The sequence below is a fragment of the Staurois parvus genome, unplaced genomic scaffold (genome assembly GCF_062004578.1).
Source record: "Staurois parvus isolate SC_StPar_1 unplaced genomic scaffold, SC_StPar_1.0 ptg000235l, whole genome shotgun sequence".
In the NCBI taxonomy this organism is placed as follows: domain Eukaryota; kingdom Metazoa; phylum Chordata; class Amphibia; order Anura; family Ranidae; genus Staurois; species Staurois parvus.
In genome coordinates, this window is record NW_028318031.1 from 2,139,994 (window position 1) to 2,166,098 (window position 26,105).

At 40.5% G+C, this 26,105-nt stretch overlaps 1 protein-coding gene across 4 annotated transcripts in view; it reads left to right on the forward strand.

The window, feature by feature from the left end:
* The window catches only part of DIS3L2 (DIS3 like 3'-5' exoribonuclease 2), a 746,747-nt gene that overhangs the window by 327,771 nt on the left and 392,871 nt on the right, over window positions 1–26,105 (forward strand). For all 4 annotated transcript variants that reach the window (XM_089680086.1, XM_089680087.1, XM_089680085.1 and 1 more), the window contains 2 exons: window positions 9,906–9,994; window positions 17,365–17,612. In XM_089680086.1, the coding sequence (XP_089536212.1) occupies window positions 9,906–9,994; window positions 17,365–17,612 (337 nt within the window). The remainder of the gene's footprint in view (window positions 1–9,905; window positions 9,995–17,364; window positions 17,613–26,105) is intronic.

Genomic DNA, 26,105 nt, shown 5'->3' on the forward strand with positions numbered 1-26,105 from the left:
TCAATAGAAGTAGTAGAGAAAGCAGGGGAGACATGATTCAGTAAGGGCTTGTTCACACTTGACTTTATTTCTAACTCTTGCCAAATGCCCCTATAGCGTTTGAAAGGCGTTAGACAGGCGTTTGGGAAGAATTTTTAGCGCTCCTCAAATGCTCCCCAAATGCCCCATGCGCGGTTTTGAGGCGGTTGATAGGCATTTGCCAAGCGTTAAAACCGCACCACAAACTCCTATAATGAAGATAAATGGTATTAACGCTCCGCAACCGCACCACAAACGCCTGCCAGGCGTTTGTGGAGCGAAACCATAGACTTAAACGGGAGGCTTCAACTCCTGACTCGACACGAGGCATTAGTTTTGCTAGGACGCAACGCTAACGCTTCAGTGTGAACAGCACTGTGTGCTGCCATGTGCAGAATTTTCATAGGCGTTTGCGAAGCGTTAACTCATTCCTGACACCTGCTGACAAAGCTAGTGTGAACTGAGCCTAAGATAGAGCTGTTTTTCTGTTTAACAGGTGTCACAGGAGAAGCTGCAGAGACTTGCCTGTGTGCTGAGTGAGAGGAGGAGGATCCTAAGCTGCTGCTGCCATGTTGGGGGTTACTGGGATCCACCCTGGGTGAAACTGTTAATTTCAGAATTTTCTTCTCAGCTTTCCTCTTCTGTGTCATCTCCCTGAGGGTCAATGGGCTGTTGCCTCACCTCTGGTCGCTTTTGGAGTGTCAGGTTCACCGCTGCTGTGTGCTGGCACTGTGAGTAAAGCAGAGCTGTGTGGTTATGTAGCCATTCAGCCTCTGCTCTGGCCATGCCCCAGCATTTTAGGTTTTGACTGTTATCTGTGCTGCCCATAGTGAAATTTCCCCTCGCCAACTATCACTATGATAGGAATGAAAGAGAAAATTGCCTTTATTTTGGCATTATAAAAACTTGGTAGTTTGACACCTTTCCCTTGCTGGTGACATTCTCATTGTCTCGATTAACCCCCATCATACTGGAGGATTACGATGGCAGGGGTTGGAGGATCAAAGGAGGAAGATTTGTGAGAAATCTGAAGACAGCAGCAAAAGGGACACATCACACTGTTAAGTAATGTCCCTACTGCTGAGTTTTTTTGTTTTTTTTACTAGGCCTCATGGCCTGTAAGTTGCATCCTATATTGGGCATTTGTGATGTTTGTATATACAGTAATTATATTTGATACTGTAGTTCTTTTATATACCTTTTGAAAATATAAAAAATAGTCTGTGTAAGTCTCCTATATCTACAAATTTTCAGCCTATCGGGTTACTGAAAAATTTACAGTCAACTTCAGTATTGTTTCTTCTCTTGAGGAACTGCTATGTTAAGACTTGTCTTAGATCACTGTAACTGTGGTAGACTTGGCATATGATTTAATAGTCCTCTCTCACAAGCTTTTGTAATATGATGGTGGTGTTTGGAACTATTTCAGCACAGCTCGTGTGAGAGTTCTTAGGTCAAGTGTGTAATGTTATTTTTATCTATTAAAAAGATTATGCAGGAGAGGCTGTTTTTCCCAAATTGTACTGTAACTTGATAGAGATGAGTTATGATGACTACAAAGGTGGTTGGGCTGTTTGGCAGTCAGATGAGAATGTTGCTAAGTGTTTGGTTTTTAGTGGAACATGTGAATTCATTTGATGAGCTTTACTCAAATGAGGTGTAGTCTTTTGGAATCTGACTTTGGCTACCTATTAAAATTAAGCAAGGTTAGGACATGGTCCCTGCTTTTGCTGCTGCCTATGCACTGTTGTGTGTTAGGCCTCATTCAGCACTGGCACTCCTGCATTTAGCTTTACTAAACATGGAAGTTATCGGGGAAGTATAAACTTCTTAACTTGGTTAGTACAGGGTACGGGAATTGATTCATAGACTATGGGTTATATGTATGTCGATATAACCCCGTCCATTCTTTGAGGCTCCAGTTTTTTTTTTTCTAGTATCCTTGAGAGATGCACTCCTCCCTTACTTTTTAGAGAAGGTTTTTTTTTTTGTTTTTTTTTTTTTTGTTTTTTTCACCAGTTTTGCTTTCCTCCTCTGACACTTCTATCAAGGACTAACTGCTTATAATTTTATGGCTCACTAGCAGTTACCATATAGATTACCCCCACGTACATCTTGGGAACCATAGCCAGAAACAGCAGCAGCTGGACTGGCCTGTAATGTTTGCTTTGGGTACTGGATCATGCGTTTGCTTACTTTGATACATGGTGCAACAAGTGACTTGGTTGCAGTGTGTATCCTATGCAGAACGAGAGACCTGGACAGAGTAAGAAATTATTTCCCTGTACCTTGACATACCAGTACCTGCCTATAAAGGTCTGGATGAATCTTTGCTTCGATTTGTAGCATACACTACATTATATCCTTTTATCCTAAAGACACACTGCAATGTTAAGCACAAAGGCTGTTTTAAAAGTATAATTTATGGGGTAATCTTCTTTTCCCTAGCTGCCATCATCTCAATTTGTTAAACTTCAGAGGTAACATTATTATAACATTCACCTTTGTAAATTCAGCGATCTTCCACTTTACTACCGCTGGCTAGTGACATAGTGCTTATAACAGTCATAACTGCGCACTTCAGCCTCCATCTAATGCCAATGACACAAATCGGTTGTATGGAGTCTTACCTGTTGCCTGATATATCATAGACACAGCCACAGGAAATCTGTTAGCTACTGTATTTTTGTGATTTATTTATGCTGAACCAGCTGAGCCCCTCAGACCACAATCCTTGCGCTAGTATACCCTACAAGGGAAGATCCTCATTTAGCAATGGTGGGTTACAGGTGCTTGGGAGCAAGAGCTCAGTTCCTCCTTTTTGAAGCAAGGTCTTCCACTGACACTGATCCATCATCCTGATCGGGGGCTCTCTGTGCAACATGTGGCCTAAGTGTAACTTCCTAACAGTATGTATGATCTAATCTAGAGGCTATTGCAACTTCTGTAAATATGATGCCGTAGGTTAAAATTTTGGGTATTGTATTAAACAAAAATTCACTTATACTTTTAAAACTTTAAAAACTTATCAAACACAGATATGTAGGGTTTTTTCTTCTGTATGACATTAATTCTGCTCACGCTCCCTACGCATTACGTGACGGTCTTGTGACATCAGGGGATAGCGGCAGGCAGACTACATTTCTTTAAAATACTCTATGGATCTCAATGAGTTGTTGGACATTTTGTTGTACACTATGTGTAAAATATCAGTGGCCATTTTTTTTTATCATAACTGAAGAGACCTGTCGCCATTTAGTTGGTTTAAGGTCAATGGCAGAATATCATTTAAAAAAAAAAAAAAAAATTAATTATCCTCTTATAGGTCGGTATCTCTCCAACATATTATACAGTTATGTGCAATGCGATTTTGTTTTTTACACTCAACATATTTTTAGCAGCGTAGCATAATGAAATTCAATTATACTGAGTTATACTGTATGACCTCTACAGACACTGCCCCAGAGATCTCCCGGCGTCTCTCATTCACTGATATTCTCCAGGTAGAAAGTACAGGGTCAATGCCACTACCTTTTTAATGCATGCGGTATTGTTAACAATGATATGTTGGTCATCTGGATGGGCTCTTTAGGAGAATCACAGGCATTTATGACAGCTCTGAATAGAAATAAGTTTACCTTGAGATTTACTGTAAATTACAATCCTGCGAGGATTTATTTTCGTTGACTTGTTTGGGTCAGACTGGACTGATTTGATTGTTCTTAGTCTGTAATAGGTGTTTCCATTCATGGGTGGTGGTGTAGAAAAGGATATTAAATGGGAAGAGAGGAGTACCCGGTTCCGGAGTAATGCAACACTTGATGGAAAGATAATCTTTTATTGAGAGTAAAGAATGTTCAGTTTGAGGCAATGCATTTCAGAGGAAATTTCTCCCCCCCCTTTTTCAGGCCTGTTGGTGCGTGGAAATGGAGATGCGTGGGCTCCTTAGAGGTATTTGAGTCTCTTGTAAGAGAAGATTTTGGCTAGAATAATATATGGCCCGCATCTCAGTTTACACATAGTTAACCTCCCTGGCGGTATTCCCGAGTGTAGCTTGGGGTAAAGTTTCAGTACCAGAAGCGGTAACCCCGAGCTATACTCGGGCTTACCATGCGGCGTTGCTCAGGGTTTCCCTGCAGCGCTTAACTTGTCCTTGGCTCCCGCAATGTGTCCCCTGCAGTGTCCCCGGCCATCTCCTCCGGCCGATGCTGGCATCCAGCTTCCATGTTCCTATCCCTGGGACGTACGGGGGCTGGAATCGGCGGAAAATTTTAAAGTTTTAAAAAATGTCATTTTTTTGTAAACTATTATTACATAGTAAAAAATTGCTGTTTCAAAGCATTTCACATACATTTTGTCCCTACTGCTTTTGTCCTGTGCCCTGCCTGCATTTTGACTGTTCTTTCTGCCTGGAAACTGGGAAAAGTCCATGGCGTCCAAAAAGCGTCCCTTTTAGGTCAAAATCTGTTTTAGACCAGCTAGAGAACAGCGATAGTAAATTAGAACCACTTACAGAATTGAATGATAATGATTTGTGGGGAAATTCGTCATCAGACACTGAAAACGATTCTGTGACTTTGCTCAGCGATGTGCGAACTTGGCGCTATATTTCAAATTTCAGTGTTTTTGGTTTGATTATAATATTGAATTAAATGTATTATATTATTTTTTATGATTAAATTATAATTTATGATTTTGTGTTTCAAGTTTTATCATATCCGGAATGTTTACTAGACTCTTGTTCGGACAGATTTCAGTGAGTTGTTCCTAAAAATGACAGGCCTACAATTAAACTACATATTTCCATGCAAAAAAATGGTACCGCTTTCAGCACCAAAAATCTGAAATAATCATACCGCCAGGGAGGTTAAATATGACTACACCTTAGCCAAATATGTTAGGCAAGCTTCTGAACAAGTCTTTCATCGCACCACATCCTTATGAGATTGTATCATGTCTAGTCAGTATGTATCAGCTCATCAGTGACCCTACTGTTGCTGTAATTGTCTGCATTGCCCTTGTGAAGCGGGTGCTCTCCTGAACCCTTTACTAAATGGGGAAATGTTTGTGCCTAGAGGTCATGCAGATTGCGTGACACAGGGTGTTATATATTTAATGACCTGTAAGTGGTGGAATGCCTTTTTGTGGTTAAAACGGTACGTCAGCTATGCTAGCATATCAATGACCATCTGTATTATTCTGTTAATGGCAAAATGTTGACCCTTTTTAGTCCCATCTGGTTACGACCATTCCTTATCTATGTACCACTTGATTGGATGATTTTTGGGAGTTGAGTTGCTTCATTTTTGTGTCCTAATAGATTGGATGTTTCTTTAAGAATATATATACACAATCGAGGAGTATGCATCGCCATGTAATGGCTCTTAAATCATATTTCTTGTATTCCAACATACGTTGCATAATCACACACAGAACTGTTCACTAAGGTATTTTGTAACCTCTGCATGAGACTGGCGGGCAGGAGTATGCTGGGCAGGAGCAGCATATATATGGGGGGAACTTATCCAACCTACCGACCCGATGAGCGAATGGGTGTGTGTGTGTGTGTGTGTGTGTATATATATATATATATATATATATATATATATATATATATATATATATATATATATATATATATATATATATATATATATATATTTATTTAAAATTTCAAGTCCTAAACTATTAGCCAGGCCTTAGTTACTCTCCACCAACACACACAGACACCTGTACACACACAGACACCTGTACACACACAGGCACGTACAGACACGCATACTCACAGATACATGTACATACATACACACAAACATGTACATGCACACACGCAGACACATGTAGATACACACACACGTACAATTGTACATGCAGACACACACAAAACTCCATATTGTTTACCTCCATATGACTGGTTCTGTCCTTTCAATGGTTTTTATTAAATGTTTAAAGCAATATAATAGGAAAAAGTGGATAAACAACCTTGTGACAAACTGTTACAAAATTGGGAAGAAAAATTATTAACCACTTCAATACCAGACTCTTTTACCGCCTTCTTGCCCAGGCCAATTTTCAGCATTCCGTGCTCGTACTTTGGGTACAGTGTTGCATGTGTAATTGTCATTCAAACAAACTCTCTTTTTCCAAAGTTTTCCAAATAAGTATTTTTTTCCCCATAAATTTTGACCAAAATTTATACTGCTACATTTTGGTAAGAAAACTCAAATCTGTGTATATTTAATATATGTGAAAGTTATAGGATCTACAAACTATGGTACATAGCTCTAAAATTCCTGTACAAATGCCCCCCAGTGACCCGTTTTTGTAAAGTAGACAATCCAAGGTATTTAGTAAGAGGCATAGTGAGTTTCTTTGAAGCAGTCATTTTTCCCATAATTCTTTGGAAAGCACACAGCATTGGCATACTTGCAGCACATTCTGCTGTTCCTCCTGTGTATGGGGACACCACATGTGAGACTTTCACAGGGTAGCTACATAGAGAGGCCCAACATCCAAGGAGCACCTTCAGGTGTTCTAGGAACATAAATTACATCTCTAATAATAAGGCACACTGTAATTGGTGTGGCGGTGATCAGGTACACTAGGACTGGTGTGATGTGTGATAGGTGACTACCTATCACAATTTTGGAGGCCCCGGAAGGACAGTGGAAACACCCTCAAAATGACAAAATTTTGGAAAGCAAATACTAAAACGTATTTTATAAGAGGCATAAGGAATCTTTGAACGTGTCTTTTTTTTGTTTTTTTTTCCACAAGTTTTTGGAAAATGTGGAAAGAAAATGGAAATGTATTTTTTAATGCAAACTTGTCAGTCAATAATATATTTCTAAAAAAGTGTGGGCATACTTAAAATTACACACCAAAATACATTCTACTACTCATCCCGAGTATGGGGATATCATACGCGTAAGACCTTTTCATTATCTGGACTGATTATGTACCAAACATGTCTTGGTAAACAGAGCTGTAACATCTGTTCGTTGAAATACCCCCCCCCCCCTTTTTCATGAACCAAATATAATCATGGATGTACTGAGGCTTTTGGACTGAACCGTGTTGCCCATGGATTTTCACCATAAAGTATGCTGGAAGCCAGTCCTTGCTTCCCTGAGGTTATTTTTGCTTTCTGTTGGAATGCCATTCTCTGTTCCCATATCCTGCCTTAAAGGCATGCAAAACAACTTATGGGTGATGTCTGGAGTGGCATCTATGGCAGTCTGACACCTCTTTTCTTGGAAGCTGATGCTTAATTGATTTCTCCCTCCCTTTCCACGCTGCTGGGTGGTTATTTTTTATGTTTAGGGCTTCTACCCTCAAAGAATGGGTCCTTCCTTCCCCACCTGAGCCTTTCTACAAAAGAGGTCATGGTTCTTGGGCTCTAGCACCTGTTGGTTTTTTTTTCTTTTTTTTTTTTTCTTCCTTCAACAAATTGCTGTGCCACTACTTCTTTATTTCCATATGTTTTCACACAGGTTTTTTTTTTTTTTTTTAACAGTTGGCTGTTTGAGCTTCCGCTGATCTGTGCGTTGGCTGCAAGGTGGTTTTGTAGTCAGCAGTCTCTGCATCTGTTGACCCTTTTTTTTTTTCCCCTGTGAGCCTGTTGCTGTTGTTATAACTAATTGTCCACGCCTCAAATTATTGCGTAGAGTTGTTCCATGGTCTTAGGATAGGAATCCATTCCTGTGTCCTGTACTGTATGAATAATATAATAGGGATTCTGACATACCTTTTACATTCCATATCTTTGGAGGACAAAGTCCCTCCCCTCTTGTCTCTGTTCTCCTTATTGCTTGCTAAAAATACTGGGGCCTCACCAAGAGGGTGGCGTTATATGGATGGGTGCACTGGGGGGTGGTCCCAACAAAGCTTTTGTCAGTGCCCAATCACTTGATGGTGTTTACCTATAACCCATAGTCTATAAATTCCTGTGTCTCACACTGTACTTAAAGATATATAATTTACAGATACAGCGAACCTCATATTTTATGCTTTCCAGATGAGTTTTTCCTGAGCCTACCTTTTCCTGCTGTTGCATTTACTTGTTTACATGCCGTAAGCCCACATTTAGAGAGCCTAATTGGATCATGCAAGCATAGAATTCTATTTTCTTTAAACACAGTGTGACTGCACTTAAACTCAGGTAAACGCACAGTGTGAATTACACCATTGAAAAACCTATATGGATAATTGATAAACTCATTAACCGTATGTGTGTCCATACTGTATGCATTATTAATCCTATGTTAGCTGGAATGGGGAAATGATTTCACATGATACCTTGATTATTAAAAACTAACACTGACCATACACCTAATGGTAAATTGAAACTATCACATCTGTAAGAAGTCTTTCATTTCAGTGAGGCATGTTGATGTAAACGATTGCCATACACTGCTGAAATGTCAGATTCTTGCTGGTTTGGATGAAAATCAAACAGTGTATGGCACTGCCAGCTTTGCTGCGTTCAACAAAAGTCAATTGTTTAATCGAATTCTGTCCAAGCTGCCTGTTAGAAAATCCAGTCTGTTACAGGCACTGTTCGGATAATCTGATAGTTGCATTTTGTGAGATTGTGGCTAATCAGTGTGTGCTTAAAGGGTAGGATTTGGAGTCTACTGTGAAATACAAATCAATCTAAAACATACAGCTTCACCTTAACTGAAATAATGAACACAGCAATCAGCCACTCCAACAGGCCACAGAAGAGGAGGAATTTGGTGTGGCCAGCCTGCTTATGCTCTTCTCTCCTCTGACCTGGCTGCCAGTTAATTTCCAGCATTGCTGTGTCTGTGCTAGAAAGTTCTCACCTATATCTAGGATTGTCTTCTACAAGACACCTGTTTTAAAGTGGGGCAGCACAAGGGACACACACTTCAACACTGCTGTTGCCTTAAATAAATTTTAGATCACCTGGTCTTACAGGTCAATATTGTGCAGTAGCATGTAAAGTCTGATTTTGATTTCTTTACATGATCCGAATTAGGTTAATTTGGGCCTATTAAAAGTTGGCTCTACGAAAAAATGTCAACATGTGTATAACTTTCTGTATTTTTTTTAATTGAACACTGTCAAAGCTGAACTAAAAAAAAGGCTGAATACACAGATGAAATGCATACATCGTTGCCATTTCACTGTACCTGCCTGTGGATTTTTTTTTGATTTTTTTTTTTTTTTATCATCCAGTCATAGCCATACCAGAACACAGGCAGCATGGATTTTATCTACTGCAGCTAAGCAATACAAGTTGGTCACCACCTCTTCACTAGCCTGTGATTGGGCCATAAAGGTGAAGCGGCACACTCTTCCCTCTTGGCATGTTCCTTGTTACTGCACGTGCCATGTATGACACCTGATTTGCTTCTAGCGTTTCCCTTAAGTTCTAGTATGCAGGGAATTGCAAATGGCTAATGTGTCAAATTAATTGACTTGTGCAAGCTGCATTTAAAAATATGAATTTGAAAACAAAACTGCTTTTATGAAAAAACTTTCTGTTAATGCAAATGATCTAAGCTTTGAGATGCTGTAGTGCAGCATCACCCTTCAGGATGCGTTTCTATTCACTTATATTCTTTCCCTGTCGGAACACGAAATGTCAGCTCCCTGTAAGATCCATTGTAGGCTGACTGGTCTCAGTTCCTGAGTGTGTGTCGTTTCTGCTCTGGCAGAGAAAAGGAAGTAAACAATATAAGCAATTCCTAAAAGGAAATTTTAACATTTCAAGATTGGAGATTTTAGACTATAACAGACACACTGGTAGCTAATTCTTTTTGCACCCCGAGTACCAGGCATGAATAGCAAAAGTGATATAAGACCTTACTGTTAGGGTTTTTTTAACTTTCCATTTTTATTAATTTTTGTAAAATTAGATGTCAAAGTCAACACAGCAAATACTGGAAAAAAAGCACCCTGTAACTACAGTACCATGGCAGATGATTACCTTCAGAAGACTGCAAAGGTAAATTGTGATATTTTTTCTCTAACACACTTGGGGGGGGGGGGGGGTTACTAAAACTGCAGCAGCTATGGATAATATTACAGGTACTTATTCAATCAGCGTCTACCTTGAGCTTGTTCAGTTAAGCTTTGAAAACTAGTAGCTGATAGGTCGCAGTGGAAGTGGCAGCGGGTACCTGTCAAATTTGGGTACCCGCTCCCCAAAGGTGCCAATCCTTAATGGGGAGCGGGGGACAAAGCATTAAAGCAGAACTTCCCCTTTTGGGTGGAGCTCCACTTTAACCACTTCCAGTCCGGACACTATTACCCCCTTCCTGTCCAGGCCAATTTTTTTTAGCTTTCAGTGCTATCACACTTTGACAATTCCACGGTCATGCAACACTGTACCCATATGAATGTTCTAGCATTTTTTTGAGACCGACAAAGATTTATTTTGGTGGTATTTATTCATCACTGGGATTTTTATTTTTTATGCTATGTAAATGAAAGTCCAAAAATTTTGAAAAAAAGTTTCTTATAAAATTTTGCAAATAGATATTTCATCATAAATCTTAGCTAAAATTTATTCAGTTATCTTTTTAGTGAAAAAAAAAATACACCAAATCCGTTTATAACCAAAAATTATTTTTAAACTTTTTTTTTTTATACATTTTTATTTAAATTTTTTTATATATATATATTTTTTTACATACTGTCCCGTCCAACGATCGGTGTTCCGTAAGACACAGCAGGCACCGGATCGCGGTGCTGCTCGCTCACAGGGAGCGCGCACAAGCAGGGGTTGGGGAGGCCGTTTATAAACGGCCACCCGACCCTGCACTGCCACCGTCCGGCCGTTTTATATACAACGGCCAGACGGGAAGTGGTTAAAAATGATGGGCATGAAGACACGCACCTGTCATCCTATCATGTCATGATCTGCTGTTTGACATTATAACACTAGAAGGTAATTGTGGCATTGCATGACAGTACAGATAAGAAACCTTGCACAGTGAGTTATCATTTTGCAGAAGTGATTTTATGTAGATCCCATTTAGAGTCAACAAGATCTCTAGTAATCAGTAGATAAATGCTCAAGAGTCTATTCCTATGTTTTTGTCCAATTTGTAGAAAGTCCAGCTAGAAAATTACTTTGTGTATAATTAATAGTGGTGCACCGAAATGAAAATTCTTTGACCGAAACGAAAAATTCAGGATACATTTGGCCGAAAACCGAAATAAAGTTTTTTGTTTTTTTTTAAATATATAATTGTATTATCGACTTTTTAATTAATGTCATGAATTTTTAAATGAATATACATTTATTTTCAGCACCTTTTGGCCAATAGGCTGCTTTCACACTAAGAGGATAGAACAGGAAGGCACTTCTAAGTGCAGTATATTCAGAAGAACTTTAATTATGACAGTTAAAAACAGGCTCAGCAAAATCGTCAGGATGCGGAGGCTCAATCCACCATGTGAGAACCTGCTGTGCCGGCCAGCAGCTGCAGGGGGAGCTGAGGATGTCCAAGATGGCTGCCGCAAGTTCTGAGATTGCAGAAGCGCACGCTGTCCAGGAGACCAAAAGTGCCGTGGGTTTGGAACAGTGACGCGTTTCGGACCATGCGCAGAGCTCCTTCTTCAAGACCAATGCCAACTAGTGATAGGAGCCAAATAAATAGGAAGAAGGGGAGGAGATGACCTGAGGAGACGACATTGAACGCCTCCCAAAGACCATACAACAGAGGCCAAAGCAGGAAGAGACTATTAAAAGATGAAGTGGGGGAAAAAAGAATAAAAATATTTCGAAGAGAAGTCTTGGTCTGCCGTGATGATTGAGGTGCTGTATTAGCACTTATAATGTCTTATAATTTAAAAAAACAAAACAAAAATTGGGGGGCAGTACAGAACGGTGCTAGGGAGGGAGAATGTTAACCACTTAAAGACCGGACACTTTTACCCCCTTCCTGACCAGGGCAATTTTCAGCTTTCAGTGCTATCACGCTTTGAATGACAATTACGCGGTCATGCAACGCTGTACCCAAATGAATTTTTTACCATTTTTTTTGAAACAGATAAAGCTTTATTTTGGTGGTATTTATTCACCGCTGGGATTTTTATTTTTTTTGCTATGTAAATGAAAAAGTCCAAAAATTTTGAAAAAAAATGTTTTTTTAATAAAATTTTGCAAATAAATAATATTTCATCATAAATCTTTGCCAAAATTTATTCCGTTATCTTTTTAGTAAAAAAAAAATCCAAATTAGTTTATAACAAAAATTATAATTTTTAAACATTTTTTTTACATTTTTATTTAGTTTTTTTATATTTTTATATTTAATTTTTTACATACTGTCACCCTAGCAGTACAGTGTCACCATGGTGACACTGTACTACTTGTGGGGGGTGATGAAGATTTTTTTTTTTTTTTTTACACATTGCTTTTACACTCATATAGGATATAAAAGCAATCATTGCTCTCTCTCTGTGTGCATTCATGCACTCATTGAGAAGTACTGACTGAGCTGTGATTGGTCACAGCCTGTCACATGGTACAAGCCTGTTGTGAATAGGCTTGTACCATGTGACCTCTGTGATCATTCACAGATTTCACACGTAGTAAGCAATGATGTCACAAGTGACATCTTGCTTACTACTCTGCATGTGATCACTGATTGGCCAATCAGTGATCACATGATCGGGACCTCGTACAGAGGTCCCGTCCGATCGGTGTTTCACTGTGTCCGGAGGACACAGCGGGCACCGGATCGCGGTGCTGCTCGCTCCCAGGGAGCGCGCACAAGCAGGGGTGCGGGGAGGCCGTTTATAGACGGCCACCCGACCCTGCACTGCCACCATCCGGCCGTTTATATGCAACGGCCGGTCGGGAAGTGGTTAAGAAAAAATGTGCAAAGTGTGTGGGGAGTGAAGGGAAAAAAGAGAGGAGAGTGGGAAAGGGGTGGAAAAAGTCTGCAAGCAGGTTATTGCAGGGCAGTACTGAGAATTCCCCAGTGGGCTAAATGAAGAACAATGAGCAAAATGAATAAAAGTATAAGATAAAAATGAGATTTTATCATGCACATTTCTGTGCCGTCCCCACTTTTTGTATTTTAATTGTTTTTTATTTTTAATTTTTTTTCCCTCCACGCCATCTTTTAATAGTCTCTTCCTCCTTTGGCCTCCGTTGTACGGTTTTCGGGGGGCGTTCATTCGTTTCCTCAGGCCATCCCCTCCCCGCCCCTTCTTCCTATTCGTCTCCAATCACTCGTTGGCATCGGTCTTGACGGAGCTCTGCGCATGCTCCAAAACGTATCACGGTTCCATGCCGTTCCTAACCCACGTCACTTCCGAGTGAGGTCTCCGCGTTGCGCTCCATCCTGCGTTCCAGCGAGATCGGGAACTTCCGGCAGCCATCTTGGATATCTTATCCTCAGCTCCCCCTGCGGCTGCCGGCCGGCACAGCGGGTTCTCACATGGTGGATTGAGCCTCTGCATCCTGACTATTTTACTGAGTCTGTTTTTAACTGCAAGTTTGTGTTTCTGTCATCATTAAAGTTCTTCTGGGTATACTGCACTTAAAAGCGCCTTCCTGTTCTATCCTGTTTCATATACAGAGTTTACTTCAACTCCTAGAAGTGTTGCACGGTGCCTGTTGTCCATTGTTTCCTCCATCCCTGGCTGACTTTTCTCTACCCGCAGCCTCCTCCATTGATGTGCCCTATGCACATCCTCTGCTTTCACACTGAGCAGTTTTTGCGTGAAAAAAAAAAAGCACCAAAAATGCACCTCCCCATTGAACCCTGGATCACACCAATGTATTTTTTAGGGGTTTTTGCAGAAACGCACTACAGTCCATTTAGGTTTTCTATGGGACATGTTCACATCTATGATTTTTTGAGCCTGATGCGTTTTTGGAAAGGGTCAGGGACTTTTTTTTTTTTAAACGCAAAATGTTGGATTTTTGGTTCAACAGACTTCAGTGGAGATGCTGCAGAAAACGTGTTTTGCCGCACTTTCACTCAATTCCCATGTTTTTATGTGCAAAACGCATCAAAACATGAAAAATGTGCATGCAAAAATGTGCTTCAAAAACTGCAAAGACGAACAAAACAAACGGCATTGGTATGAACCAGGCCTGAAATGCGTTGAAAAAGCATCAAAACACATGTGTTTTTAATCTGTCTAGCAACAAGTTGGCCAAAAAAAACTTTAAAAAAATGCATCAAAAACACATTGCAAAAAGCACTGCAAAACGGACAGAACACGTACTGTATTGGTGTGCATTGAAAACACATAAAAAAATGCACATGTTGCGTTTTGCATTTTTAATCTGCCCAGCAACAAGTTGGCCAAAAATTTTTTTTCAAAAACCGCGAAATGCTTAAAAAGCGTAAAATGCGTGTGTAAAAACGCAAAACACTGCAAAACGGACAAAATGCAAACTGCATTGGTGTGAACCAGGCCTGAAATGCATTGAAAACGCATCAAGAACTTGTGTGTTTTTGATGCGTTTTTAATCTGCCCCGCAGCAAGTTGTGTTTTGATGAGTTTTTAGCCCCATGACCTATGAAAAAAGCACCCTAAACGTGGTAAAATAGAGTGTAAAATTGCACATTTTCAGGGACCGTTATCAGCACCCTTTTTCCGATCAAGAAAATGCTGATAACACTATTTATTTTTCGCTGATACGTTTGGGCTGACAACATTTTGGTTCATCCCTAATAGCATTGTTCATGTCCACACCAGTAACATGCTTTCTTTGAACACTGTTAAGCTAGGTTCACACTAGCCAAAGCTCTGAAAAGCGCCCCATGGTGGATAGCATTTCAGAGTGCAGCTAAGGAACTGCTGTCAGGTGTAAAGGAAGTGATCCTGTTACCTCCTGAATGCCTTTTTTTTTGGTGGCTAATGCACTGCAACTAATGGGGCTTATTGCAGTGTGGCCCCATTGACTTTAATGGATAAATTTGACGTGGTATGCTGCCTGTCAACTCGGCATGTCTCATTGAGTTTGTGATGCTAAGTCTCATGGCTGTGGCATGTGTACAGTCTTCCCCGGCTATTTAGCCTTTAGGTGGTCAGCTGGGGGGGCAGTAAAACAAGTAGGTTTTTTTTGCTAGAAATGCTATATTTCAAAAACTGTAATCATTAAGAGCGCAGTTTTATTACTACAAAGGTGCTCAAACTGTAGTGGCCCTTGACGCCCTCTGATATGGCCCTTGACGCCCTCTGATGTGGCCCTTGACGCCAAACCAGAGAAGTGCATGCCCGGCGTGGGAAACTCATTGATTTGCTATCTGGGCTTGTGTGCCTGCCATCTCAGAGTATCAGAGTGCATAGAGCCAGTGCTGGCAGCGGAGGAAGCAGGCACGCATAAGCCAATTCCTCTTCTGTAGCACTGGCACCTGTCCGAGGCGAAGAGATACCAAATGCACTTTGCCTGGGATCTTTCTATCAGCCTGGAGAGCAATGCCAGCAGAAGCTGGGAGAGGAAAAGAAACACTCTGCTTTTGCAATGGGCATATTGGCACCTATAAAAGCTAACTACTATTAGGCTTTCACGCTGATCTGCAGGTGCAGCACAATGCACCTGTGGCTTTCCTGCGAGTTAGCTACACTGACTTCTAATTATATCATGAGGGTTTGGTGCGCTTTCTGTAAGTGCGCCAAAACTCCTGAATACATGAGTTCTGATGTGCTTTAAGAAAGTGCATCACACCTGCAAGATATATTAGAAGTCAATGGCAAAGAGCAGCTAACTCGTAGGAATGCTGCAGGTGCATTGTGCTGCACCCACAGTGTGGGTGAACCGTAGAGCATCAGTGTGAAAGCAGCCTTATAGGGGATGTCTAGACAGTAAGGTCTTCTTTACATTTATTCAGTGGCTGCAGGAGGTAAATGTTCATTATGCTATCCAAAATAAAAAAATTCTGAACAATTTTGTTTCATTGTAGCCCACGACTGGTTACCAAATCACTTAAGTGGCCTTTTCTCTTCAAAAGTTTGAGCACCCCTGTATTATCTTTTTAGGTTTTTCTAACTTTTTGTTATGCCTTTACACCCTGGTCACATAGGATGCGATTTGCAAATCATATGCCAAGTCGCACCCTATTCGCTATTAGAGCAGTCATATTGGTGCGGTTCCGACTTGGTCAGAGCCCCACCGATTTCTAAAGTAGTGCAGGCACTACTTTTGTTGCGATTTGCATAGACATCTGTGTCCGATGTTTTGCAGATGGCAACTGAAATTGGCAGGTCACCCGATTTTGAAATCATGCAACTTCACTGTAAGTCGCATGATTTCAAAATCGGCTTTAATGTGACCCGGGGTTATGGTGTGAGGCAATACAGAAGGCCATTATGAATTTCATAGTTGCGGGACTGACCACTCGGTGTTGAGATCTCTTCCTAGAGATTCCAATTCTGCTCCTGCATGCCCTGAAATCACACTTTCCTTTAGTTTTTTTTTCAATCTTTATTTTTACCTGGTAACACCCTTCCTGTCTTGGGGTCTCTCCATTCTGTATACAGGTGTAGTGGCGACACCATTGGACAGCAGCATTGTCAATGTGGGGAGAGAGTAGTGTTTTGATTTATTAGCAGATTTAAAAGGTCTTGACTAACAAATTAAATCCAAACTCCACCTAACACTTTTTAAGCAGTTAAAAACTTTTTTTTAAAATTCCTTTTAAGGATAAATGTTTCATCTGATAAAAGCTGACCATTGTAAGAGCTCCTTTCAGTGTTAAATGGTTTGTCTCAAATCTCTGACTGACACTTTTGCTGGGCAGCTTGGTCTTTTAAAGTAGAATTATAGGCAAACTTTGTATGAAGTAGGTTATTGCCCCTCTTCGTTTTATTTCTGCCATACTTATCCCATTGGTGATATTTCCCTTTACGTCCTGCCTCATAGCCAAAATAGGAAGTGAGAGGAAATCTCTCCAAAGTGAGGGAATCCCTGGTTGTCATCCGGGTCAACAGGACTAGTGTCCCCATTGGAAGATTTCCCCTCTTACAGTTCTGTGAACAACTCGAAATGTGGGTTTTTCTTTTACTTTCACTTATGGTGATAATGGAAACAGGACAAATAGAGGGTGAATCTCCCTAACGGGCACAGATAGCAATAAAAATATTACTGGTGTTCTAAATCCTCTCCACTCCATCCAAAACTAAAAAAAAAAAAAATCCTTCAGTTATATTTTAAAGTAAGTTGGGAAAAAACAGACTTAACGGCTGGATCACCAGGTGAAAATAGTAGAAAAAAGCATATAAAGAGAAAATGAATGCAGCCACCACATCTAAGCTTTGGTAAGCAGTATTTTAGATTGTTGCTTTTAATATGGCTTTCATTTTTGTTAATTTTAATTTGCACATTTTTATTTTTTATCATAGGTGGTATATATTCTAGAGAGAAAACATTCAAGAGCAGCTTCAGGGTTCATTAAACCTATGGCTGATAAGAATGGGGATCTTGCCAAGAAATATGCTTTGTTTTCACCTGTCGACCACAGACTTCCTCGAATACATGTGCCCCTTGTTGACTGCCCTACAGACTTTGTCACCCGACCACAAGATTATGCCAGAACCCTTTTTATCTGCCGCATAACTTCTTGGAGAGAGGACAGCAGCTTTGCTGAAGGGTAAGAGTTTAATTTAGAGGTTTGTTTCTCTATACCATGGTGCTTTCTGAAAGCTGTTTAACATCACATCACATACAGTATGTGTAAAATATGATAAATAATTGGGAAGACTTGCAAGTTTGGAATATTGGTCTCTTTAAATTCTGTGGAAGTGCAAATCATTATATTGTTGGAATGCATTGAAATCATCTTCCTTTTTTTTTTTTATCAAGTCCTCAGTCTTTGTCACTTTTTTCGGTGAAATGTTTTTTTTGTTTGTTTGTTTTGCTAGTTAATTGTGTAAGTGCTCACTCCAAGGATTTTATGCAAGTTTTACAGAATATTTCTTTTAATGTGCTTATGTGGTTTGCACATAATGTAACTAGAAAGAAACGTATGCAGGGAAGCAAGTTATGCAATGCATCATGTGACTCCCCATTTGCTTTTTAAGACGTAAACATGAATAGAAAATTGAGTCTAGGTGTTGCAGTCTTTGCACTGACTCCATTGTGCCTGTTGGCCAGCCATTTTATTTAGCAACTATTAATAAGGGTGTTTGGCAATATAACCTAAGGCTACTTTCATGCTAATCTGCAGTTTTGCCATGTTTTTACCGCTTTTGCGGTGCATTTGACTCAAAAACCGCCTTTTGCTTTTCCATTTTCAATGGGGATGTGCATTTTTTTTTCCGTTTTTTTTTTTTCCATACCAAACCTTCACCAAAAAGGCAGCAAGCAGGATTTTAAGAAGCACATTACCCGCAACGGATCAGAGTGAAGAGTTGCATAGAAATACAAAAGCGTAAGAAAAATGGATCCGTGTGAAAGCAGTTTAAATGTGGCTGGCAGAGGACCATATACTTTTCAGGTGTACAACACCTGAGCACTCATTTGCAAGTTGTGTCCTCCTGTGTGTTCCTTTTAGAAACCCTGTTCAAGGGTTTATTCTTTAATGAGAATGAGAACAGCACTGACTAATCAACCATTTGGATGGAAAGAAGATCTTGAAACACTGGAACCCGACATGCCTGTCACAGCTGCAGTTTTAGAATTTGGGAAGAGAGGAAAGAATAATAATTATGATGGTGATGATGATTAGGAAAAGTAAGTGCATCTGACATGCATGTAATTGCTGGGTTAAGGGTTGCACAGAGGAAGCACCTTGGGTGCGGTTAATAAACCGCAGAAAACAGTGCTGAAACTGAGAAAAAGTCACGATTTGCGAAAATCACTAGAGGAATTCATGGCTTAAATGTTGACTAGTTCATTTAAAGTTTGAGGCTCAGTTTGGGCATCAAAGCTGCAGTCAAATACAATAGCGTTTTCAAGAGCTACTCGAATATTGCATGATTTCAGAAATTCATTTTTACATTTTAGTGTTAATATTGGTTACTACATTTATGGCCTTACTAAATTGTTGCTTGGGAAACAGGACATGCATGTAGAGTGTGGATTTTTTGGGGGTTTGGATTGTACTGTGTAGCATGGCTTTGCTCAAATGTACCCGATAAATTCATGTTTGTGTTTCATCTGCCTTGGTTAAATAACTACATAACGCAGGACATAAGCGTGGAATAAAATGCAGATTATCTGCACAGCAGTCTTTAATCCTACTTTAACTTTTGCTGCCAGGCCCTGCACTTAAACTTAGACGGTCAGACCATTTTTGCGATTTTTTTTTTTTTTTTTTTTTTTTTTTTCTTCCTTTCAGCCTTCATATTTTATATACTACCCAAATAAAACATTTTATGAAAGCAAAAGACCAGTAGAATAAAAATATGGTACTACAAATTTTACAGGTCCTATGATAGTTGTGCAAATATTTATCAAAAACACAATGTTCAATACAAATTTGAAAATCGAAGAGTCAACAATCTGTAGGTTTGCTATCACCCATGCATTGTGTTACTGCCCAGTTGCAGTGCCATGTGTGTGCTGCATTGATGTGTATTGTGGTAAATGATACAGGCATACATTTTTTTGCAACAGTGTGTTACAATATGAAGCAGTGCTCTGACACACATATTTGAATGAATGTAATTAAAAATAAACTTTTAAAGAACAAAAGCAAGCATTGCATTGTAGCAATGCATACCAGTGCACGCAGGTTATGCGCACCATAACGACTGCCCAGTGATTGGAATGATATGGGCTCTTAGTTATGCCTGGGTGCAGAAAAATGTTTGGTGTGTGAATGAGATCTTGGGGAACATTCACATGGATGCTGAAACCCTTACAGCATAAAAATACAGTCTGTGTACCCTTCTGCAGCCACCTGGAACTGCATGCAGGCAGTCTGTTACTCTATGGAAATGCAGTAGTTCTAATTTGACAGGAGTTTGGGTGCATGGCCCCAAAAACAAGCCTTGTGCATTTGGGGTAGCTTACCAGCTTGGCTGTACCTGTACTACTGCCACTGTGTTGCCACAGAGTAACATAGGCTGTCTGCATACAACTCCAGCTGCAGAAACATACCACTAATTCACACTGTAAGTTATGTTTTGTTATACATTTTTTTTTATAAACTGGATCTTTGGTGAAATGTCTGAGGCCTAAACAGACTCCTGATGTCTCATTTGTGACATGCAGAAACTGATTGAGGACACAAAGCCCGGAAGGGGGGGGTGTTCCACGGGGGTGTTATGGATAGGCAGAATAATTGGCTTGCTAGCCTCTGATTATAGCTCTCTTTAGTTCAGAATGTGTAGGACCATTCTGCTATAAGTTTATGAACTCTAAAGTGACCATGAGCTTATGGCAAAAGGGGGAATGCAGCCAATGTAAGGCATATTACCTGGCGATCTGGAAGTGATTCTGTGCCGCAGTATGCATTGTGTTAATGGCAGCAAAAGAGATTAAGAATAGTTTCCCTCTTAAAACACTTTTTTATATCCAGGGACACCAACCAATTTTTCCTTCTTTCTAATAATGATTTTTCTCTATAGGCTTAAAAATGAATTGGTCTCTTCCAGACTTCTCTTTCATTGTGAGACAGGTTAGTTGTCAGTGTTATTGTACTTAGAGTAGGCTTTCTGCAGTTCTTTTGCCAGGGTCCACCTTTTTATCCATTGCACAGTGTTTGTGAAATGGCTCTTCCTTTTCTAAGCCCCCCATTGCTGTATTATGGTAATCAGAAGCAGGAATTCCTATAGTGTACCTATCAAATTCCTGATAGTCTCATGCTATGCTAAAAGCAAATGTGCCTAGGAAGTGTCCCATATAAGGAAGTACTTTGCTATTTCCAATAGGAAAGGTGTATGTGTATAGTATACAAGACACAGGCTTGACTTAAAGGATAAGTTTACCTTTTTACAAAAAATAACACATGCACGTATTTTTTGCAGATAAAAAAAACCTGCATTTATCATTTTTTGTTTCTAGAGCCTCTAAAGCATAGCAGGTCTCCTGCAGACCTTTCAGTGTATGTGTGCCTGTGCATCATGTACAGGCAAGCATATACCTACTGACAGGAAGACTCCATGAACTACCATAGCGCTCCACAGCAACGTGGTAGTTCATTGAGAACTTCCGCAAAGGCTGTCAGAGCTTGTAGTGTTCTCATTCACAGGTGGGTGGGCAGAGACCTGCATGCTAATTTTTTTTTAAACTTGTGACCGCTAATGGATGAGAAGATCTGCTAGCTGTCTTAACAGGGAGCTGGGAGGAGTGGGGGGTGGTCCGATCATGACATGTTACGAAAGGTGAACTTCTCCTTTAACCACTTGCCTACCGGGCACTTTTACCCCCCTTCCTGCCCAGACCAATTTTCAGCTTTCAGCGCGCTCATACTTTGACAATTGTGCAGTTATGCAACACTGTACCCAAACTAAATTTTCATAATTTTTTTTTTTTTCAAACAAATAGAGCTGTCATTTTGGTGGTATTAAATCACCACTGGGATTTTTATTTTTTGCTAAACAAACAAGACCAAAAATTTTGAAGAAAAAAAAAAGTAGTTTTTCTTAGTTTCTGTTATAAAACTTTGTAATTAAGTAATTTTTCTCCTGCAATGATGAGGAGTCGCTGAAGGGCAGCACTGATGGGCACTGTTAGGCAAAACTGATGGGCACTATTGGTCGCACTGATGGGGCTACACTGATCACCAGGACACTGATGATCAGTTTAGATGTCCCCCTGCAAAATGCCGCTTACCGGCTCTCCTCTCCTAAAGCGCTATCAGCATGAGGAGAGGACTGCCGATAACCGGCATTTCCTATTTACCCTTGATTAGCTGTGATTGGACACAGCTGGTCACATGGTAAAAGCAGCTGTAATTGGCCCATTCCTTAGTCATGTTCAGTTATGTCCAAAGGACACAGTGGTCACAGATCGCGCGCAGTGCGCACCCCAGGGGGGCGCGGTTCTGGAGAACGTCCTTGGACGCCCTCCCAGAACTAGCCGACCACGCTGTAGCCATCTTTTGGCTATAGCACGGTCAGGAACTGGTTAACATACCCATGTCCCCTATGTTTAAAGTGGTATTACACCCGAAAACAAAAATGAAATATATTGTGGCTGCATTAGTTTTACTTTTTTAGGCTTTTTTTCTCACCTGGTGATCCTGCTAGCAACTCACCACTTGTCTTTGTCTACATTCTGGAGGAAGCAGTAGGGAAGACACCCTTGGACAGTTGCATTGCCAGTCTGGGGAGTGGGTAGTGTTATGTGGCTTATACACGAGAAGTTTTTTTTTCCATTCAACCCAGTGGGCTGAGTAAAGGAAAACCGAGAGATTGCTGTACTAACACAAGTGATGTTAGGGTGATGATCTCCCCCATTGTGCAATTTTGTTCCGACAGAGGGGCTGCCCTCCCTCCAGAACGCTGATCAACCATTGGGTGCCAGCAATGATTGGATAGTGGTTTTCCAGCATGCCTATTCAACCTGCTTTTGTAGAACAGACCGCTCTACAGACTGGCCAAAAGGCATCCAGTTCCTGCCAAACTGACCATTTTCTGCCAACTTTCGGCCAGTGTGTTACCTAGCTTTACACATAGTAGATATAGAGAGACTTGACTAACAAATTGTATCTGAACTTCAGCTGACCTGTTAAAAGAATTTTAAATCAACATGTAAATAAAAATCCTGTGCACCTATCAAACACCTATCCTCAGTGACTGCAATTATTAACTAAATGCCTAAACAAAAATATCTTCCTTAATCACAGCACTTTAAATCAACAATTGTGCAGAATGCTAACTTACTAAATTGTTAATGTATAATATTCCTGAAATGCAACTTTAAATAAAAATGTCCATTAATTAATAACATCCTTCAAGTGCTAGATCAATGGGTGGATGCCGCTCAGACCGATCCCGGGAGTTCAGTGTATGTGAGATGGCCTCAGCCGCTGCTCTAGCCATCCCCGCTGACGCATTTTGCCCCGCCCACCAGGGCTTGATTACAGAGGCGTGCAGGACAAGAGAGGGCAGAGTTTAACTTAGCATCGTTGAGTGTGATCAAGGGAACAGGTGTGTGTGAGATGTTTGAAGACGCATGGGGAGATGAACAGGCAAAAAAGATCAGCATGTTAACAAAAAAAAATCAAAATAGCAGCAAGGAAAATAATGGAAGTGGAATAAGAATTCAATAACAAAAAACAATAAAAATTATATATTTGAAAAAAATATATACAAGATAAATGAAAAATTTTAAAAATAAACTAATAAATGAGAATAAAAAAAAAATTCAAAGCGGAAAAAAAAAGCAGTGAGCCACCGCATGCGAAAACTAACCGGACAAAATTGACCCCCTGCAAGAGTAGGTCAATCAGTGCTTTTTCCCAAGGGATTAATCATCCAAAGTACCACCACTCCTTCCTCTCACCGTGATTAGGGACTGCATAAAACAGAGGAAATAAAGGGCTCCAATAGTGTAAAAAGAAAAAAAAACAAAACAAACTTTTTTTTATTTAGATAACTGACATTTACGAATGAAAATCCAGAAGCTATCATTCTCACATTTGACTGTGCATTCCACCCTGCACCCAGGCTATGCAGTGTTATACAACACTGGCTTCACTGTGACAAGCGCAAGCCCTGTTAGTGTCTTCAGTTACTCAGACCTTTCACCACAGTAGGGTTTCTCCAGCGGGCCAAGGTTCCTTCCTATAACCCCGCCTCGAAGTACATCTCGTCATATTGACGTCATCAGGAGGATAAATTACTGTAAACCGTTTTCTTTTTGGGATAAAGGTTTTACATAAATTGATAAAGGCTGACCACTGTACGCACTCCTGTCAGTAGTAAGTGGTATACCTCAACCCTCTGCTTTCTCTGGACAGCTTGGTCTGTTTATGGTAAAATTGTTAATCAATAGGGCCCCTTTCACACTGACAGTCCGATCGGGTCCGCCTGTCAGTTTTTCAAGCAGACCCAATCGGACTATCCTTGGACATCTATGGACCGGCGGGTGTCAGCGGACAAGTGTCCGCTGGCATCTGATCCGATCCTGTTTCCCATCCATCCGGCCGATCGACTGATAGTCGGGTGGAAATGCACAGGTAGTCCATTTCCATCCAACTGCCCCATAGGAAAAAAACAGAATGTGTCTGCTCTGCAGCAGGGGAGCAGACACAGACCTGTCATCCCTTTGCTCAGCAGAGAGATCACCTGCTGATCAAATGGATTCGCCTGCTGGTTCACCCCGTCTGAAAGGGGCCTAACACATACTGGCTGGATCACCAGGTGAAAAAAAGCCAAAAAAAAAAAAATCAGTCACTACATCTAAGAATTGGTAAGCTGCATTTTGATTTTCTTTTTGGGGTTATTATTGCAAAATATTCACACAGCTTGGGTTATTGGCATGTACCCTCAGGTGATTGGATACTGGGAAAACTTTAGATGACTCCCCTATTGAAAGTAAAGTGCCACAATCAGGAGCATTTTTCCCCCCCTGGTATGGTGTAGTTCTATGTAACCCCCAAGAAAAGAGGTTACTACTAAGAACTAAATTGGCGTGTAACAAGGCTAAAAAATGTTATTGTGTGCATAAATTTAAAGTCTTCTGTATGACTATAATACAACCAATATAATTGCATATAAATGACATACAACCATCTCCAGCCCTCAGACAAGTATTGGGTTGCCCCTCCAAATCATTAGATTCAGGTATTCCAATCACCTCCACGGCCACAGATGTATAAAATCAAGCACCTAGGCATTCAGACTGTTTTCTACAAACATTTGTGAAAGAATGGGTCGCTCTCAGGAGCTCAGTGAATTCAAACCTGGTACCGCGATAGGTTGCCATCTGTGGAATAAGTCCATCCGTGACATTTCCTTGCTACTAAATATTACACGGTCAACTATTAGTGGTATTATAACAAAGTGGAAGCACCTCGGAACAACAGAAAATCAGTCACAGTAGGCCACGTAAAATTATAGAGCAGGGTCAGCACATGCTGAAGCACACAGTGCGCAGAAGTCGCCAGCTGTCTGCAGAGTCAATAGCTAAAGACCTCCAAACTTCATGTGGCCTTCAGATTAGCACAACAGCAGTACGTAGAGAACTTTATGGAATGGGTTTTCATGACTGAGCAGCTGCATCCAAGCCTTACATCAACTACAATGCAAAGCGTCAGATGCAGTGGTGTAAAGCAGGCCGCCACTGGACTCAAGAACAGTGGAGAAGTGTTCTCTGGAGTGATGCATTACACTTCTCTGTCTGGAAATCCAATGGATGTGTCTGGGTTTGGTGGCTGCCAGGAGAATGGTACTTTCCTGACTACATTGTGCCAAGTGTAAAGTTTGGAGGAGGGATTATGGTGTGGGGTTGTTTTTCATGGGTTGGGCTTGGCCCCTTAGTTCCAGTGAATAGAACTACTAAGGTGTCAGCATTGCAAGACATTTTAGACAATTTCATGCTCCCGACTTTGTGGGAACAGTTTGTGGATGGCCCCTTCCTGTTTCAACATGACTGTATACCACTGCACAAAGCAAGGTCCATAAAGACATGGATGAGTGTGTTTGGGGTGGAGGAACTTGACTGGCCTGCACAGAGTCCCAATCTCAACCCCATAGAACACATTTGGGATGAATTAGAGCAGAGACTGCGAGCCAGGCCTTCTCATCTGCAATCAGTGCCTGACCTCACAAATACTCTTCTGGAAGAATGGTCAAACGTTCCCATAGACACACTCCTAAACCTTGTGGAGAGCCTTCCCAGAAGAGTTGAAGCTGTTATAGCTCCAAAGGGTGGACCAACTCAATATTGAACCCTACAGACTAAGACTGGGATGCCATTATAGTCCATGTGTGTGTAAAGGCAGGTGTCCCAATATTACTCTGGGGAAGTGATTTGGATTTATTTTTTACACTGATTGCTTCTAACAGTGCCCCAAATGGAAGAAAAATATATTTAAAATATATTTTAAAAATACATTTCAAATATAGTGTGTGTCTTTAAAAATACAAATCTACATTTTCGGAATGCATTTACAGATATATGTTAAAATGACTTTTTTTACATGTTAAAAAAAAATCTGAAGCATATATTTAAAAAAAAAATACTTCTG